Here is a 15,561-nt window from a genome sequence, read left to right as displayed (position 1 = left end):
TATTAGCCTAATGATCTCACTCCTTCAGGTGTCTCTCTCACTGAATTAGGAGAACTAGATTGTGTCATTCTTGAGTAGACTCACCTTGCTGATGAAAGTATTTAAGTATGACTCCACATGGGTAGGGGTTATAGAACTGCTAACACTTTACACATTGTACCTTCTCAGCTGTTTCTGACTGCTTTTGCCAACAGAATAATAATGGGATTTTACTTCCTTAAGTGTCAATAAATACTGGTATTGAGACATCCAGTTGCCAGCATCCATATCAGGTTCTTTAAGAAGATTTTTGGTTACTGTACTGTAATTTATTGGCTCTCCAGAAGACAAAGGATGCACTTTGCCATGCTTCATGATTTGAAACTAAACCTCCCATATATCCCAAAATGCTTTAGTAAATAAGAATGATTTCACAGTATCATTTGATAGTCATGTTGTATTTTTCTCATTTTGCTATCAAAGCAGTTATGAGGTTGTTTTCCTGGTTGCTTTGGTTTTATTCATGATTGGAGTCAGTTTTAACTCCAAAAATGTTCTAAGAAACATTGTTTTATCCTTTTATTTAATTGGCTTTACATTATGTGGATAATCAGCTGAATTTTCTTTCTTGTTGTGCAGATAGGTGTTCCTTTCGTGCATCTAGTGATAACCTTTTATTTTAATGGGCTTTTAATTGTATTTATTCTTTAAGTCATTGATTATTAAATTCTAATCTATTTAGAAAGTGTTGTCTTTTTCTCCCCATAGTGGCCATGTTGTGTTAATCCCAGAGTTCAGTCTTCCTTTGGAGTACTACTTAATTCCTTTCCTAATAATAGTTGGGATCTGTCTTATTCTCATCGTCATATTTATGGTAAGTTCCTTCTTTTAATAACATTTCTTTTCTTTCAAACAAATCCTTATAGAACTGTCACTTACTGAAGTCAAGTAAAGGGGTACAGTAAAGGCTTTCACACAAGTGAAAGCCTTGTGTATGGCACATACCTGTACCAGGCTTACCTCTAATCCTTTATTTTCTCAGTAAGATAAACAGATGTAGAATTTTGGCAAAGGGATATCAGGAGCCCTTGGGATGCTCTGCTTGGCATCTAACTACTTACAAAGAATTGTCCTCACTGCTATTCTTCTACTGCACAAATGCTTTTTTTTTTTTTTTGCCCCATAAAGAATGACATGACCTTGTCCTCTCAGACACTGGGAGTATGTCCCACCTGTACTGCTTAATACACATTAGTCCCAGTGTTCCACAGTGCAGGTCTCACTGTTCAGTTTTTTACTGCCAGTATAGTAATTAGCCAGCAAGCTCAGACCCTGTTACAGCATGTAGCATACATCTTACAGCGTATACATTGCCTGTAGAGATTCTCAGTTGGGCACGTGTCTCCTATAAAAGGTAAAATAGCATAGCTATGTATTATTTCAGAATACTTAGCATCCTGCTTCTTGGAATATCTGCCGGTCTCTGACCAATTTGTTATTTTACCTTTTGATAAAAATCAAGTAATACATCAGCTGTTCTATACAATTTCTTGAAATATTGCTTTTTGCATTAGTGTTTTTTGCACTCTAAATTATGTATTTCATTGGCAGTCTTGGGCACAATCAAAATTCAGCAGCTCTCTGGAAACAACTAGAGCAACTAGAAATGATGTAAAAGCCACTAATGGTTTGTCTGACCTTCTGGTGATAACCTTGATCATAGAGGACTTTGTCTCAGTTAATTAGGTGAACATATAGCCTTATCATTGTATCTTGAAGGTCAGCAGTTTGAAGTAAGGGGAGATGGTATTTCTAAAGGAGGGTAGTCACCAGGGTAATGTTCTGTGAACATCTTTTGTTCTGAGACCATCGATATTCCAACTTGAGCTTCAAAAATAATCTGCTTATAGTGCAACAAAGCTGAAAACGCAAACAAAATAATGGTTATTTAAGAAATGTAATGAAGAAGGCTATAAAAGGGATCATGGTATAATTTTGAAAATCCTATCAAAATATGATGTGAAGCACCAATCTGCCATTTTTCAGAAAGATACTAATTAAGGAATGAAGAGAAAGGCAAAAAGAATACTTAGGGAGCCTCTTATTTAAAGAGCAATTTAGAAGGTTAACAGTGAAAAGAAAACTAATGTAGGAGGGGGGACCATATGACAACTGTAATCATGAGGAGTGGGAGCTTGACCTTTTATGATGAACACCACTGTAGAAATTCAGAAATAAAAGAGATGGTTTTTACTCTAAGGATATTTCTTCATATTTTGCTTCAGAGATTTTCACCAGTTCAGCTGCTTCTGTTTTTACATGATGTTAAGTTACTTGCAGAAGTTCCTAATGGATTTCAGTGCTGTCATCTTCAGGTCAAGAAAATAACTAAATTACAGAGCAATTTGCACCAATCACTTCAGCAAGGAACTAAAGTCATGTAACAAACACAGGCTAGTCCCACTGAAAGGCCACCTCCCCTTAGATCTGCACATTTCCCTCACTGTGAAAACAGCAGTTTTCTGCATCAAAAGTGGCATTACAAATGTTACAGGGGAGAGCTAAACAAATAGGTAAAGTGTTTGTCTTTAGGGCATAAGTGAGTTCTCTTAGCAGAAGCCACAGAATCACAGAATGGTTTGGGTTGGAAGGGACCTTTAAAGATCATCTTAAAAGTCACATCCAACCTTGAACACTTCCAATGATGAGACATCCACAACTTCCCTGGGCAAACTGTTCATGTCTCACCACCCTCATATATCCAATTTAAGTATACGGTATTTCATAGATACTGATTCTTTTAAATTCGTTTTTTAAGAGCTGCATGTTTTTGTATCAGCATGCTGATACTCTGAATTAAAACAATTTTTTACTTAATGTGTGAATTCGAGAGTTCCAGATTCCAAATAAAATATATAGGGAAGAACAATCTGTACAATCCAAGAGGAATAAACAGATGCTAGCTAGGATTAGCTATGAGAAGGGGAAATAAACATTTGGTGAGGAAAATTTCAGGCATTCTAACTCATCTTCAGTTTCCTTGCTTAAGCACTGTGAGGAAATATAAAAAAAGGGCATGTCTGTAAACTACGATTAAGAATTTGTTTTTCCAAATATGTCCTAGTTAAAAAAGCAAAGGCTTTGAGACCTGAATTCTCTTCTGTTAGTGTCAACACATAGTCAGTGCTAAAATGAATGGTTCTTTCCATGTTTTAAAATCATGTTGTAGAGGAAAACCAGACAGGAACCAGGAGAAAATTATATTGCATGCCTGCAAGTCAGGGTTACCTGTACTATGTATTTGAGACAGATGTTTGGAGGATTTTGAAAACAGGTGATACAATATTGAAAAGGCCAAAATCCATCTACACAGCTCATATTAAACTGTGAGGAAAAAAGGGAGAGGTATTTGAAAGCATTTTTCAGAGCGTAGTACAGGTTTGATGGAGGAACAGGATAAAAATCAGACTCAGTAGTGACACATCACTAGGGGGAAAAAAGAGTTTATGACCTTTGGAAGGTCAAGGAACTCAGTAGAAGGAGGTTGTGCAGGGAGAAAATCAGAAGGGCCAAAGGCCAACTAGAACTTAATCTGGCTACTGCTGTAAAGATAACAAAAGATGTCCCTTAGTACATTAGCCACAAAAGGAGGGCAAAGGGCAATCTCCATCCTCTATTGGATGCAGGAAGGGAAACTTGGTGACAAAGGCTAATTTACTTAATGCCCTCTTTGCCTCAGTCTTTAATAGTAAGACCAGTTGTTCCCTGAGTACCTAACCCCCTGAGCTGGAAGACAAGGATGGGGAGCAGAGTGAACCCCCTATAATCCAAGGGGAAATGGTGAGGGACCTGCTACATCACTTAAATACGCATAAGTCTATGGGGTCTGATGGGATCCAACCAAGGGTACTGAGGGAGTGGTGGATGTTTTCACCAAGCCACTGCCCATCGTTTATCAGCCTCCTGGCTAACCAGGGAGGTTCCAGTTGACTGGAGGTTAGCAAATGTGATGCCCATCTACAAGAAGGGCCAGAAGGAGGATCCGGGGAACTGCAAGCCTGTCAGTCTGACCTTAGTGTCAGGGAAGGTAATGGAGCGAATCATCTCGAGTGCTATCACACAGCATGTACAGGAAAACCAAGCAATCAGGCCCAGTCAGCATGGGTTTATGAAAGGCAGGTCCATCTCAACAAACGTGATCTGTTTCTATGGCAAGGTGACCTGCTTTATGGATGATGGAAACGCTGTAGATGTTGTTGGCCGGCTGCGTTAGGTTAACGGTTGGACTTGATGATCTTAAAGTTTTTTTTCTAACACAAATGGTTCTATGATTCTAAACTATGGGGCAGCGTGACAGTGTTTGAAGGGCAGTGTGCTGGTGAGGGCTTTCACTCGGCTCCATGATGTACTGAGTACACTGGGGCACACCTGAAATGTGTGTACACTAATGGATGCATTATGAAGAATAAACGAGGAACTAGAAGCTTTGGCTCACTCCCAGAGCTACAACATCATTGGTGTAAGTGAGACTTAGTGGAATGAGTCCTGTGATTAGAGTGCTGCGATGGAAAGTTACAGGCCCTTCAGGAGAGACAGGCAGGACAGGCAAGGTGGAGGGGTTGTGCTGTGTGTGGAGAAGGGGTTGGACAGCACTTGCAGTTGACAATGAAATGGCTGAGAGCCTCTCTGTAAGGATTAGGGGAAAAGATAATAAGGTGGATGTTTAGTTCTTAACACCAATGATGGGCCCTGGCAACTCTGGAGCACTGGATTGGAGGACCTTGGCTCTAGGAGTGATAAGCTCCCAGTTGACTTTGAATTTGTGCAGGATTTGCTGATGCAACTGAATGCGCATAAGTCTGTAGGGCCTGATGAGGTTCATCCCAGGGTACTGAAAGAGTTGGCCGATGCTATTATGAGATCTCTCTGTTATTTGTCAACAATCTTGGGAATTCGGAGAGGTCCCAGTTGACTAGAACCTAGCTAATGTTATTTGTCCTGTTTTCAAGAAGATGAAAAAGGAAGACCCTAGTAGTTATAAGCCTGTCAGTCTCACTTCATTGCCTGGTAGAATTATGGAGAAAATTGTTGTGGGAGTTACTGAAAAACACTTGAAAGACAATGGAGTCATCAGTCAAAGGTAACATGGGTTCAGGAAGGGAAAGTCAGTCCTTACTAACTTAATATCCTTTTAGAACAAAGTTACCCACCCAGTGGACAAAGGGAAGGCAGTGGGTGTGTGAGGTTGTAGTTTTTTGGGTTTGTTCACTTTTGAGTTTTTTGGGTCTTTTAGCAAGGCTTTTGGTACCGTCTTTTACATTATCCTTCTGGACAAAATGTCCACTGTAAAGCTAGACGTAGCTTTATGCATACAGCTTACTATTTAGCTGGGGTAAAAAGGGTCTGAACAAAGAGTTTAGATCCAAATACGCTTAAAAAGTGAAGCCAGGTGTGATGCAGAAGGAAAATATTTATTTTGCCAAAAACAATTACAGTTTCAAATGGTTCTAATAATATTTGTCCACAATGCACAAAAGATTTGTTATTATGTGTGCTTTGGTTAAGGCCATTTTTTGCTTGTTTGTCATTATATATGAAAAGGAATGTTGTATCACGGATGCTAGCATTAGAGTTGGAACAGAAATAACACTAGGGGCCACTAACAATAGAAGCAGAATCTTCAGTATAGTTGAAGATAGCAAGTAACTATGGCTTGAAGTAACTCCTTTACTCCTCCCCAAACTACATCTAGATACTATGAAAGCATTCTGATGAACGTGGGAGTAATCCTCTAAAAGAGCTCTGATAATCTAAACCTGCAAGCAAAACCAGTCAAACTTAATTGTTTTGCTCTGAAATGTGCCACCCCCACTGTACATGGGCCTCAGTAGAGGGTTGCAGCAGTGGCCATTGTTTTATATAGTATGGTCATATTCCCCCCCTCTGCCTTTTCCTTTCCAAAGAAAGCTTATGTCTTTTCAGTTTCAAGTGCCATGGTCATCAAGAACATCCTTCAGGCTTGTTTGGCTTCATCCCTGAGTCTAGGCAAGGGATGAGATGATTCAGTTTGAGCTGGGGTTCCCTTTGGACTAACTTACTGCGAAGACTCATAAATCAAAACTTCTATTGTTCTTTTTTTGTTTTTACTTGCTGTTCATGCTGTCTTATGTCTATTTCTAGATCACGAAATTCGTGCAAGACAGACACAGAGCAAGAAGGAATCGTCTTAGGAAGGATCAGCTTAAGAAAATTCCTGTACATAAATTTAAGAAAGGCAAGTGGATCATTCTTTGTCTAACCAATTGGTTTTAACACCAAAACCCTCTAAATTGAGGGGCTTTGTAGTTTTGGAGATAATTTTCAGCGCACTTGAAATAGAGTTTAGAGTGAAAGCCCACAAAAACTTTGACTTGACCCTGCTGTCATTTCTTTGATGGAAGTGGAGCAGGCACTATATGCAAACTGTGGCTGAGAATTAAAATGTTGCTTAATATACTACAGAATTGGTATAGACCTTCCACAAAAGTTCCTTGTGCTCTCTTTAACAGTTAGCACAACATCAGCCAATGTGATGCGTTATTTCCACTATTTGTTTGGAAATTGATACATACTAGTGGCACCTAATTTGCCTGACATTGTAGAGACTAGAAAAACAAAACTATCTGGTGGGTATAATTTATCTGTTTCTTCAGATGAGCAGTCCTTTCATTCAATCACAATACTTCTGTGAGGGCAAGAATGATTCAAGTTCAATGCCAAAATACTTACTTTTGTGATTCTTTTTAGTGATTAATTTTATGCAAGATCTAATGACAAGATAAGAAATAAAGCTGTAGTAAGTTACTTTATTCAATGAAATAGAAAAGCTGCCTTACATTTTCCTCTGTTGTAGTCTGCTCATTAAAAGTAGAAAAAAATCTGCTCCATTTTTTCTCCATTTTGTTTTTTTGGGTTAGTAAAATGGTGACTCATTTAAAAATCTGATCGTTCATTCATAAAAGCTCTTGCAAGGTATGAGAAGGTGGAGAAAGTACTTAATTGAAATGATTGATTAGTGCATTACACATGTCAATAGAGAATGTATTTGCCAAGGCACGACGACCATGTTGGGGGATATGCCTGGATTCAAAGATAGAAACACTGACTGTTCTTTGCCCTTGATAAAGCCAACCTGCATTATTAATGATATGGCTCTCACTTTGTGCAAGGCAGATGTTCAGTTTGAGTGGATACGGTTTTTATGCAATGTTAGTCAGTCTCATTGGGAAAAAAAAAAGTTTTCCTCTGCAGGGTTGACTGAAACCTACTGTAATGACCTATTGGTATGGATTTAAAGTTATCTTATTATACTCTAAAAAATTATCTTAAGCCAATAAAGCTAATATTAATTTTGTTTCCTCTTACTGATTGCCTATGAAATCTAATTAGAATAAAAATACAAAGTAAATTATGTTGTACTTGAAAGAGAAATTTGCAAAAAAAGAAGTTGCTTCAAGATAACTTAATGTTTTTCAGTTAATTGTGTGCATCTGTACATAATTATCTCAGTATTACATGACTAAGTAGCCAGTGTATGAAAATATCTTATTGCTGTTTTCCTCATTCTCCTTCCTTTTTCCTTTTGCTGAATCCTACACAATATGAATTACTCTGAGTTCAGTCATTCTAAAGTAAACCTGGTTGTAAATATCCAGGTACCCACTGCATTCACTGACTGAAAAACAGAACAAAAAGCTTATTTTTTTTCAACTAGGATTTCAGTTTCTTTAGGCGAATGATCACTTTGGTTCTACTGCTAAGAGATTAATCCCTTGCGCTTACTTTCCTTAAGTGTTTTTACTAAAAGGGCAAAATTTGAGCCAGTGTTCATAGTTGGCAGTTACAATAAAGATATATTTCTTCATGTTTCTGTGTGAAAGATAGGATTTCTCAAGGTATCATTGCAAAAATCATTCACTTCAGTCGTCTTGATGTATCCAAACAATCTTACCTTTTCCTTTGGAAGGATGGGGAAAACAACTCCTATGGACAAAATCCCATTTTTAAGAATGCTGGATTTTCTTTTGTCTCCAGTGTATTCTTGAAAATCTGTTCATATTGAAATGTTAAATGCTGAAGCCAGGACACCGTAGGCACTGGTGGTTCTTTCTTGCACTGCCTTTTATATTGTGAATTGCTGCCAAATAAATGGTTTCACTGTACTGTAGAAGGATTTTTAAGGGAAAAGCTGCCTTAAGTGGATTTCTAGAATTTAATAGGTTGATAGGCAAATGTTAGTGTAATGAAGATGATTGTACTGTAGGGGTGATTGCACTCTGACACACAGGAGTTGTTAACACAGGAGATACATGAACCATCCCTAAATAGAATTTGAGTAAAATACAACTGTCAGACATGGGAATTTGTTACTAATTTCCATAGGCTTTAGATCAGGCACTTGGCATTTCTGTAATGAGTAGAGAATGCAATAACAGAAGATGCGGTGTTGACTGTCTTTGCGAAGTCCTAATCAAAAAGCCTTGCCTTTGAGTAATTCCACAGAATGCAAGGTATCCTATATCAAAATCTGTTTTCTATGCTGAAAGTTCTGGAACAGTTTTTTGTTGTGGTTCTTGATCATACAGAAGTCAATGGGAGTTGATACCTTTTGTGTGATGCCTTTATAGCAAAAGTGAAGACAGCAAAAAAGTCAAATCCACTTAATGTGCCTTTAATTTGATCATTAGCAACTCTGAATATTCTGAAGAATAATAGCTTAGGAGAAAAAAGATTAGGAGTTTTCTGATTTGATATGCATTGTAGAATTTATTTACAGAAAGGTATAATATTATTTCCAAGCTAGCTTAACTTCACCCTTAAATGGGATCTTGGCCGAGACTGAAAAGATTTTCAGATCTTAACTGGAGTGAAATTACAATGTAACATCTCGCTCTTGTAGAAAATAAAATACTGTAATAAAATAAATATAATTTATATATAATTTTAATATAATGATATAGATATAATTTACAGTATAAAATATTGTAGATTTAGTGAAGATAGAATGTTGCAAAAGAGGGAGATGTGTGAGTATAATTTTAAGAAATTAAACATGAATAAAGCAGTTATTTCTACATTGAGTGTTGAAAGTTACGATCCTAAGTGGTTAGATACCTGATAAATTATCCAGGATTTGGGAGCTGCTACTTCCACGAAAAATGGAAATGGAACTATTTGGTTAGGTCTTTAAATATGAAAGAAGAGCTTAACTTTAGGTAGAAATGCTTTATGTACACATGGAAGAAAGCCCCAACGTATGTGACAAATAATAAACTGTAAGAGTATATGTCATTTTAAGCAAATGCGTATTTTTAAGTATCATATGTATTGAATTTTTGTGTACCTCTCTTTATATGCAGTGATACATAGGATTGAGCATAGGGGGAAATAGATGTATTTCTGAAAATCTGCTCCAGAGTAAGAGCGGTTCTGCAGTTTACTATGTATTCCTAAATTGACTTTTTTTTCCCCTGAAAATGGGATTATCACTGATCTAATTACTCTTCATTACTGACCCATCTGCCTGACTGCAGAGTACAGTTACTGTCTAATAGAAAAAAACAGCCATAAGGTCTACCAAAGTCTTCACAGTTTTATTTTTGCATTTTTCATTGTTCGTAAGTACAGAGTTGGGTGGGATATATGTGCATGGATAACTGTGTTTCTGAAAATGTTTTTTAAATTATTATTATTTGTGCCAAGCAGTTTAAATTGTGTATGGAAAGGCTTTAGTAAGCATAATTATATTTTAACTAGATGCTTTATTTTGCAGTAGTTTCCATACTTCCTTTCCCCCCCCCCAATTTTTGGTGGTTCTGAGCCAGCTTCTGAAATGCAGTAGCAGGTATTTGAGAGAGAGATGTCTGCACAGTCTCTTTTAAAAAAAATCAATCCTTTATTCACTGAGCAGCATGTACTCATGGAGCTGAAACTAACTTGAGACAAGTCATGTATGTTCCAGGATTCACAGAGAAGTCACCCAGGTCTCAGCACTGAGTAGGACTGGCATTTCTGGTCCTCCCTGCTGCATGGGCTTGCTCCTTTCCTCAAGCCAGGGTGAGAGCAAGAATCTGGGTAGTAGCATTAATTAATTTGTGTGATAACCTGATGGGGAAATGTAGCAGGTGGGTGCAGATGCAGCAGTTGGACTGAGGGCCTGTTGCTCCTTAGAGTGCAGTAAGAGCTGGGGCTGTGAAGTTGGGTAAGGTAGGCTGGGACACGGCCTTGACAAGAGTCAGAGAAATAGCTTTGTGGCAGTTAGCCAATATGCTGTAGGATACATCTGTGGCCTCCATGTTTGAGAACTTTAGCATCAGCCGTATTGAGAAACCTCTATCTGTATTTGCCTGGCCTAGAAAGGATGTGATGCTTAGAATTTTAATACTCTTCTGGAAAGTAAATACTAAATGTTGCAATGCACTATCAATATTATTATTTTTTTATTTTTTATATTCCTTTTATTGCTTTTCTGGTTTAAAAAAAATTGTAATGAAAGCAATATAATTCATACATATGTACTAATTGCTGTAATTTACCTTTGATATCGAAGCGTGTTGCAGATATGCTCCTTCATTATCTTTGCAGTCTTGCCTCTTCTTTTTTTTTTTTTTCCCTGTCAAACCACTAGCTTTAGCAAACCTATAATTTAACCAGTTTGCTGTGTCTTTGTTAATTGTACCCATGCTGCTGGCTGGTTTATTTAGTGTGATGTATAATAGTGCAGAAGTCAGGTAGTAGATAACACAAGACATCGCTGCATTATAGTCTACTATTACATAGGTGTTAATAGTTTTTAGCATCTATCTTACACCCACAAAAGGAGAAATCCTGTTAATGATGTGAAGAAACTCATGTTCTAAGGATATCTTACATGCCTTGGTTTTATATCTGCTATATAATTGTGTTCTATTTAAAGTATTTTGATGGTTTTATACCTTTGGAAGGGAGGAAGGTTAGAATTTTTTGTTGGTTTTTTTTTTTGAAGTGAAAGTGTTAGGCACAGGCAAAAGATAGATTCAGAAATTGTCATGGCCATCATAAAATACGAGACATGAATTGCAACCAATATTTTGGTAAAATGGGGGGCGGGGCTTATTTTGCATTCCTTTGCTTACTTGGGGAGTTTAGGTTGCACAGGGAATACAAGAGCAAGCCTTTTGTATGAGGTAAGAAAAGAATTGTATGCAAATAGCCTTCCCTTATCACCTTCCAAATAGGTATCTAGTACCATAATGGATAATCACGTGCTGTATGTCCCTTCTGTTTTCATCTCTAGTAGACGCTAGGTTTCAATTTTGTGTTTAGGACTTAGAAAATACTGAAGTGTTTAAAGAAAAATCATTTTAGCAGAACAACAACAAATGACCGTCATGGTCCTGTGTAACAATCTAATCCATATTTTTCCATCCTGTAGAAGAGAAATTCTAGATCAACACCACCAGGTGTTGTATCTATTTTTTTAAAGATGGACAGCACCTTTCAAAAGAAAACCAACAAAACAAACCCCAAGGATTGTAGCTAGCCCTGAAGATGATGAAAACGTAAACTCCTGTGCGCTGGGGAATTAAGAAGCAGCTGTGACAACAGCACAGGTTGGGAACAGGCAGACTTAGGGGGCTAGGACTGCTACTATGAATACTCAGCCAAAATATGCAGAGAGTGTGACACAGTTCTTTGGGGGTCACTCCCAGAATATTGCAGGCTGTACCTGGGGTGTCCATCCTTTGGGCAAGGTGGGCTCTAAAATCTTTTTTCCTAAGGCACTATCATTGGTCCATTTCCTTATCACAAAATGCATAACCAGGATGCAAGCACCCTAGCACCACATGTTGAGCAGATGACTGCCCTTATGATAGGATGTACAAATATGCATTGGATCACTTGACCCTGTAACTGTCCAGTCCCTCAACCAAACACATGTTAGTCAAGTGACAGGAAAGCTTGCAGTTTAGTCTGCTGCACATGTGCTTCTAGCCGTGTGATAGGGAGGACTTAATTAGGGGGGCTGGGCCAGACTAATTTTTCTCTGGTACACTGTGGTTTGAGCATCTAAAGAACGCTTCATGGTCAGGAGAATGTACAGCCCCAGCAAACAGCTGCTTGTGGAGAGACAGTGCAGTACAGGACAATGTTAGGACAGTAAGGTTCAGTTGTCTAAAGTGCTAATGGCATAATAGAAGTACCGTCTGGAAAGAGTGAGTAGCAGCATTGGATGTGTGTAAGTTGCAGGAGGTATGTGAAAGAAGAGTTCACCAACTTTGGCAGATAAGGTGGCTTTGTACATGGCCAGAACTTCTCCAGCCTTGACAGAGCTGAGCAGATACTTAACGCAGCTGATGGCAAAGCAGGGGGTCCAAACAGTGAAAAGGACTCACCCGTTCACTGCTTAAGTACCTCTCAGGGCTCGATCAGGTCAGTATTCACAAGACACAGAATAAAACACAGCTCCTTACAAAATGAAATCTAGCTACCTTTTTATTTTAAAAGATGTACTTCGCACTACTCACCTTTAATAATACAGCCTAGTAATTGCCAGTCTTAGACAGGAATTGGAGGATGCAGGTTCAGTTCCCTCCATTGTCTTCTAGGATTAAGATGTCCATTTCCATCTCCTTCTAGATGCTATTTTCTTAGGAACTTCCTGTGTCACGTATCTAAAGTCTTGACCTAAAGCTAGGTTTGGAGAAAGGAGGAGGTTTAGCCCTTTGCCGTGATTACCTTCTGATGGTCCTGAAAGGCTAGTTCAGAATATCACTGGCCCAATGGTCAAGTTTTCTTTTCACTTCCAACCTAATTATTCCTGGTCAGATGATAGCTCTTTTCCCCCACGCCCAGCTTCTCTCTCTTCTCTGCCCATGGTATTGCTTGTCTGTGGTGTTTATAGAGAGCCGAATGCCCTTTCAACCTTCAGATGGTAACATTAAAATTATCAGGATTTTTTAAATTTTATTTTTCTTACATGATATGTAAGAAAAATACTTGTTATGTCATCATAGTATTATTTCTTTGTTTCTGTTTGAATTAATATTTTGAGGATATGGGTGGCCACTTTACAGGCTCCCAAACAGTACCTACTGCTTCTGGAAAGACTACTCTTGATGCTTCCGATGTTGCATTTTTCATTTTCCTAGTTGTATCACATTAGGAACACTGTAGTGATCAACCCGTGCACTCTGTTTCTTCTCAGTTGTCTATAACTGTTGAAAGCTAAAATATCCAAAGGACGTAATCCCTAACTGGGTGCACTGGCAAGTTATGGTACTGAATTCCATTCATGTACCATTATTGCAGATTTTCTGTGCTACCTTACTTTCTTGATGATGCCTAATTAATCGTATCTTGTATAATGTATAATTGATATGCTCCTTGTTTTTGTATCAATAGTGTTCCAAAGCAACTTTGTAAAATGAAAATACCAATAATTTTCTTCATAATGAACTTAAAATCATAGAATTTTCTAGAAGGGGCCTTTTGGATCACTGAGTCCAACCATTAACCTGATGCTGCCAAGTCCACCACTAAACCACGTCCCTCAGCAGCATGTCTACCTGTCTTTTGGTGACTCCACCACTTCCCTGGGCAGCTTGTTCCAATGTTTGACAACCCTTTTGGTGTAGAAATTTTTCCTGATACCCATCCTAAACCTCCCCCAGCACAACTTGAAGCCATTTTCTCTTGTCCTATCACCTGGTACTTGGGAGAAGAGATCAAGCCCCCCTCACTACACTCTCCTTTCAGGTAGTTGTAGAGAGTGAGAAGGTCTCCCCTCAGTCTCCTTTTCTCCAGGCTGAATAACCCCAGCACACTCAGCTGCTCCTCTTAAGACTTGTTCTCCAGACCCCTCACCAGCTCTGCTGCCCTTCTCTGGACCCGCTCCAGCACCTCAATGTCTTTCTTGTAGTGAGGGGCCCAAAACCAGACACAGTAGTTGAGGTGGGGCCTCGCCAGTGCTGAGTACAGGGGGACAACCACTGCCCTAATCCTGCTGGCCACAGTATTCCTGATACAGGCCAGGATGCTGTTGGCCTTCTTGGCCACCTGGGCACACTGCTGGCTCATGTTCAGCTGGCTGTCGACCAACACCTCCAGGTCCTTTTCCACCAGGCAGATTTCCAGCCACTTTTTGCCAAGCCTGTCACACTCGTGGTTGTTTTGACATGGGGTGGTTGACTAGATTCTTGATTATTCTCCTTTTTACCCAGTTGTCTTTGTTGCTATTTTTCTGGCCAGCCACTTTTTGCCAAGCCTGTCACACTCATGTGGTTGTTTTGACATGGGGTGGTTGTCTAGATTCTTGATTATTCTCCTTTTTATCCAGTTGTCTTTGTTGCTATTTTTCTGCCTAAGTTTTCTCACTAACTTATTGATACCTGTATAATAAAGTGAATCCTATATTTTAAATCCTTTTCTCTTACTTTTAATACGAATGATAGAATATTATAGGGATTGCTTTATTTCCCTCCATATTAGGACTATAGCTCATTCACTTTCCATTTAGGTCAATAAAAATGTTTAAACCTGCCCCTGGCATGGACAGGAAAGAGTATTAGTTTCTTCAACCTGTGTAATCAATGAGAATCTGTATACATGTGTTTGAAAAGGTCTGTGGCAAATCTTTTAAAGTTAATTGAGTTCTCAATTATGTACTGTAGGAGATGAATATGATGTGTGTGCCATTTGTCTGGATGAATATGAAGACGGAGACAAGCTCAGAATCCTTCCATGTTCTCATGGTAAGTAACTTTATTTTAGGTTTGCTGTTTGTATTAAAACAGCTCTCTGAAACACTAGGTCTATAAATCACTGTGAATGTTTATTGATTGATCTATAAAATATATTTTTGCTAATATGCAGTAGTGTATATACAAATTGGGAAAAGAGCTAACTTATTTTTCTCTTTAAAAGCAAAAAAAGCTAGCATTTGCACTTTGCATATGAAATTATAGGGATTGCTTTATTTCCCTCCATATTAGGACTATAGCTCATTCACTTTCCCTTTAGGTCAATAAAAATGTTTAAACCTGCCCCTGGCATGGACAGGAAAGAGTATTAGTTTCTTCAACCTGTGTAATCAATGAGAATCTGTATACATGTGTTTGAAAAGGTCTGTGGCAAATCTTTTAAAGTTAATTGAGTTCTCAATTATGTACTGTAGGAGATGAATATGATGTGTGTGCCATTTGTCTGGATGAATATGAAGACGGAGACAAGCTCAGAATCCTTCCATGTTCTCATGGTAAGTAACTTTATTTTAGGTTTGCTGTTTGTATTAAAACAGCTCTCTGAAACACTAGGTCTATAAATCACTGTGAATGTTTATTGATTGATCTATAAAATATATTTTTGCTAATATGCAGTAGTGTATATACAAATTGGGAAAAGAGCTAACTTATTTTTCTCTTTAAAAGCAAAAAAGGCTAGCATTCCCACTTCGCATATGAAGGAAAATCTGGGCTTGACACTGTTCCCTAAATGTCTGTATTTAAGAGGGAAACACATTCCGGAGTTACTTTTTACATATAAAAAAAAATAGACTTTCACTTT

The 15,561-nt window shown here is 38.2% G+C and overlaps 1 protein-coding gene across 1 annotated transcript in view; it reads left to right on the top strand.

Moving 5' to 3' along the window:
• The window catches only part of RNF13 (ring finger protein 13), a 42,838-nt gene that overhangs the window by 22,406 nt on the left and 4,871 nt on the right, over positions 1 to 15,561 (top strand). The window contains exons 7-9 of the mRNA XM_014946015.1: positions 748 to 853; positions 6,160 to 6,253; positions 14,670 to 14,750. Of these exons, the coding sequence (XP_014801501.1) occupies positions 748 to 853; positions 6,160 to 6,253; positions 14,670 to 14,750 (281 nt within the window). The remainder of the gene's footprint in view (positions 1 to 747; positions 854 to 6,159; positions 6,254 to 14,669; positions 14,751 to 15,561) is intronic.

Source organism: Calidris pugnax, unplaced genomic scaffold, assembly GCF_001431845.1.
Source record: "Calidris pugnax isolate Ruff unplaced genomic scaffold, ASM143184v1 scaffold111, whole genome shotgun sequence".
Lineage (NCBI taxonomy): Eukaryota > Metazoa > Chordata > Aves > Charadriiformes > Scolopacidae > Calidris > Calidris pugnax.
The sequence above is the reverse complement of the archived record's forward strand: the minus strand, read 5'-3'. Positions and strand labels throughout refer to the sequence as shown.